At 60.4% G+C, this 1,847-nt stretch overlaps 1 protein-coding gene across 1 annotated transcript in view; it reads left to right on the top strand.

Moving 5' to 3' along the window:
• MEF2BNB (MEF2B neighbor) overlaps positions 1–294 on the top strand; it is a gene marked incomplete at its 5' end in the record, with an annotated part of 1,599 nt that extends 1,305 nt beyond the window's left edge. The window contains one exon of the mRNA XM_010149735.1: positions 252–294. Coding sequence (XP_010148037.1) covers positions 252–294 — 43 coding nt within the window. The remainder of the gene's footprint in view (positions 1–251) is intronic.
• Positions 295–1,847: the final 1,553 nt, after the last annotated feature.

The raw sequence follows: 1,847 nt of genomic DNA, 5'->3' as shown, positions 1-1,847 counted from the left end.
GGTCCAGCTTTGCAGCCCAGCGCGTGGCTTTGCGGCCCAGCGTGTGGCTTCGCTGTGCTCTGGCTGGTGTCTGGGCGCCCGCAGGGCTGGCGTGTGCAGCCCCATCCTCTGCTCCGCGCGCCGAAAGCTCTGCCTGGCTGTCTCCTGCAAGCCGAGAGGGTTTATGTGAGCGAGCCCCTGGTTCTTCACGTTTTCGCAGCCGCTGGTGTCCTGCCTGCCTGCGGGATGTGACTGTCTCTTTCTTTTCACAGCGCTGTTGCCCCACAAGCAAAGAATCCTCCAGCCAGTTCCTGATTTCAGCCGAGGCTGACCATCCTCTCCCGCCTTCTCCAGCCCAGCTCTATGTTCTCCGACCACGGGAGGAGTGGGAAACCACCTGCCCAAGCTGGGAAGCTGCACAGAGGCCTCTGCCTGCCCCCCCTGTTCCCAGTAACAAGGTGCTGTAGCGGGGTCAGGACTACGTTTGGGGGGAGCTTTGGGGAGCACTCGTGTCCCTTTCCTCAGCGCTCTGCCAAAGGCAAACGGGGGTGGTTCTGCGTTGGTCCTTTCCTGTTCTTTCTCGATGGCCGACAGCTCTGGGACGTTCTTCCCTCTGCCTCTTGGCCACAGAAGTATCAGAAAAAACAGGTCTTGCTTTGGCAGACGGCGCGTTGCGGCGTAACGTGGGCATGCTTCGGCCTTGTTCCGCAGGCCTTCCGCACGGGGAGGTGTCCTCTGCCAGGCAGTCGCTGAATTCGGGTTTAGTGAGAACCATAATAAAAAGGAAAACAAAACCAACCCCAAACCCAAGAAAGTTCTGTCTAAAACCTTCCCCCGTTGCTTGCTCGGGCTGGGGAGTCTGGGCCCTGCTGGCTCGGCCTGTTTCAGAGGGACACGGGGTAAAACAGACGTGCAGAGCTGGAGCCTTGCCAGAAACTGTCCTGTTCTTCAAAAAAACCAACCAAAAAAAGGGATTTTCTTCATCCCGTCGTGCAGTGGGAAGCGGAGCTGCGCGCACAGTGTTGGGGGTCACCAGAGGGATGCGGCTTCGATGTTAATCTCTCCTGGAACCACCAGTTCTGTTCTGCTGGAGAATTTACCGGGGATGCAGGGATCAAAGCAGCGCCACACTCAGCTTCCGAGGAATTGTATTCTGCTCAGGATAACGCTGTGGATGCCCCATCCCTGGGAGTGTCCAAGGCTGGGCTGGATGAGGCTGGGAGCACCCTGGGCTATGGAAGGTGTCCCTGCCCATGGCAGGGGGTGGGACTGAGGGGGCTTCAGGGTCCCTTCACCCCAAACATTCCATGGTTCTGTGATATTTGTGCTTTCTGCCCCGCACGCAGCAGAGGGCTGGATGCGAACCCCTTCCTGGACCTCCGCCTCAACCAGCAGCAGGTTCTGGTGACACCCAGGTGGTCCCCAGCTCGGTGTCCCCCCCACGGAGCAAAGCCCTGGCACTGGGGCTGCTCCAGCACAGCCCCTTCCCTGCTCCGAGCTGGTGAGTGCCGCTGCCCAGAGCAGGGACGTGCTCGTGACCAAGCAGCCGGCTCTGTCGCCCCAAGGCCGCCCTCTGCAGCTTGCAGACTCCTGTTCCATCTCTCCTCCTCCTCCGTCCCCTCCGTCGGGATTTTTGACGCCTGCCTGGCTGCACGCTGAGGGGAAGCCCTGCCGAGGCGCTTGTATGGACCATCCCGGTGTAGCGCTGGCTCCTGGGGGTGGAGGAGGAAGGAAAAGGCAGGAGGAGGGCAGGGAGTACGGGCAGCTGGAGAAATCGGCTGGGGCCTGAAGAGGGTCGATGTGCTCATGGACAGGGTTCACGCGCTTTTTCCCATCCATGTGTTCCACATCCTTCGCTGATGCTGGGG

This window comes from Eurypyga helias, unplaced genomic scaffold (genome assembly GCF_000690775.1).
Source record: "Eurypyga helias isolate BGI_N326 unplaced genomic scaffold, ASM69077v1 scaffold30210, whole genome shotgun sequence".
In the NCBI taxonomy this organism is placed as follows: domain Eukaryota; kingdom Metazoa; phylum Chordata; class Aves; order Eurypygiformes; family Eurypygidae; genus Eurypyga; species Eurypyga helias.
Note: the sequence above shows the minus strand (reverse complement) of the source record. Positions and strands in the feature narration are given on the sequence as shown.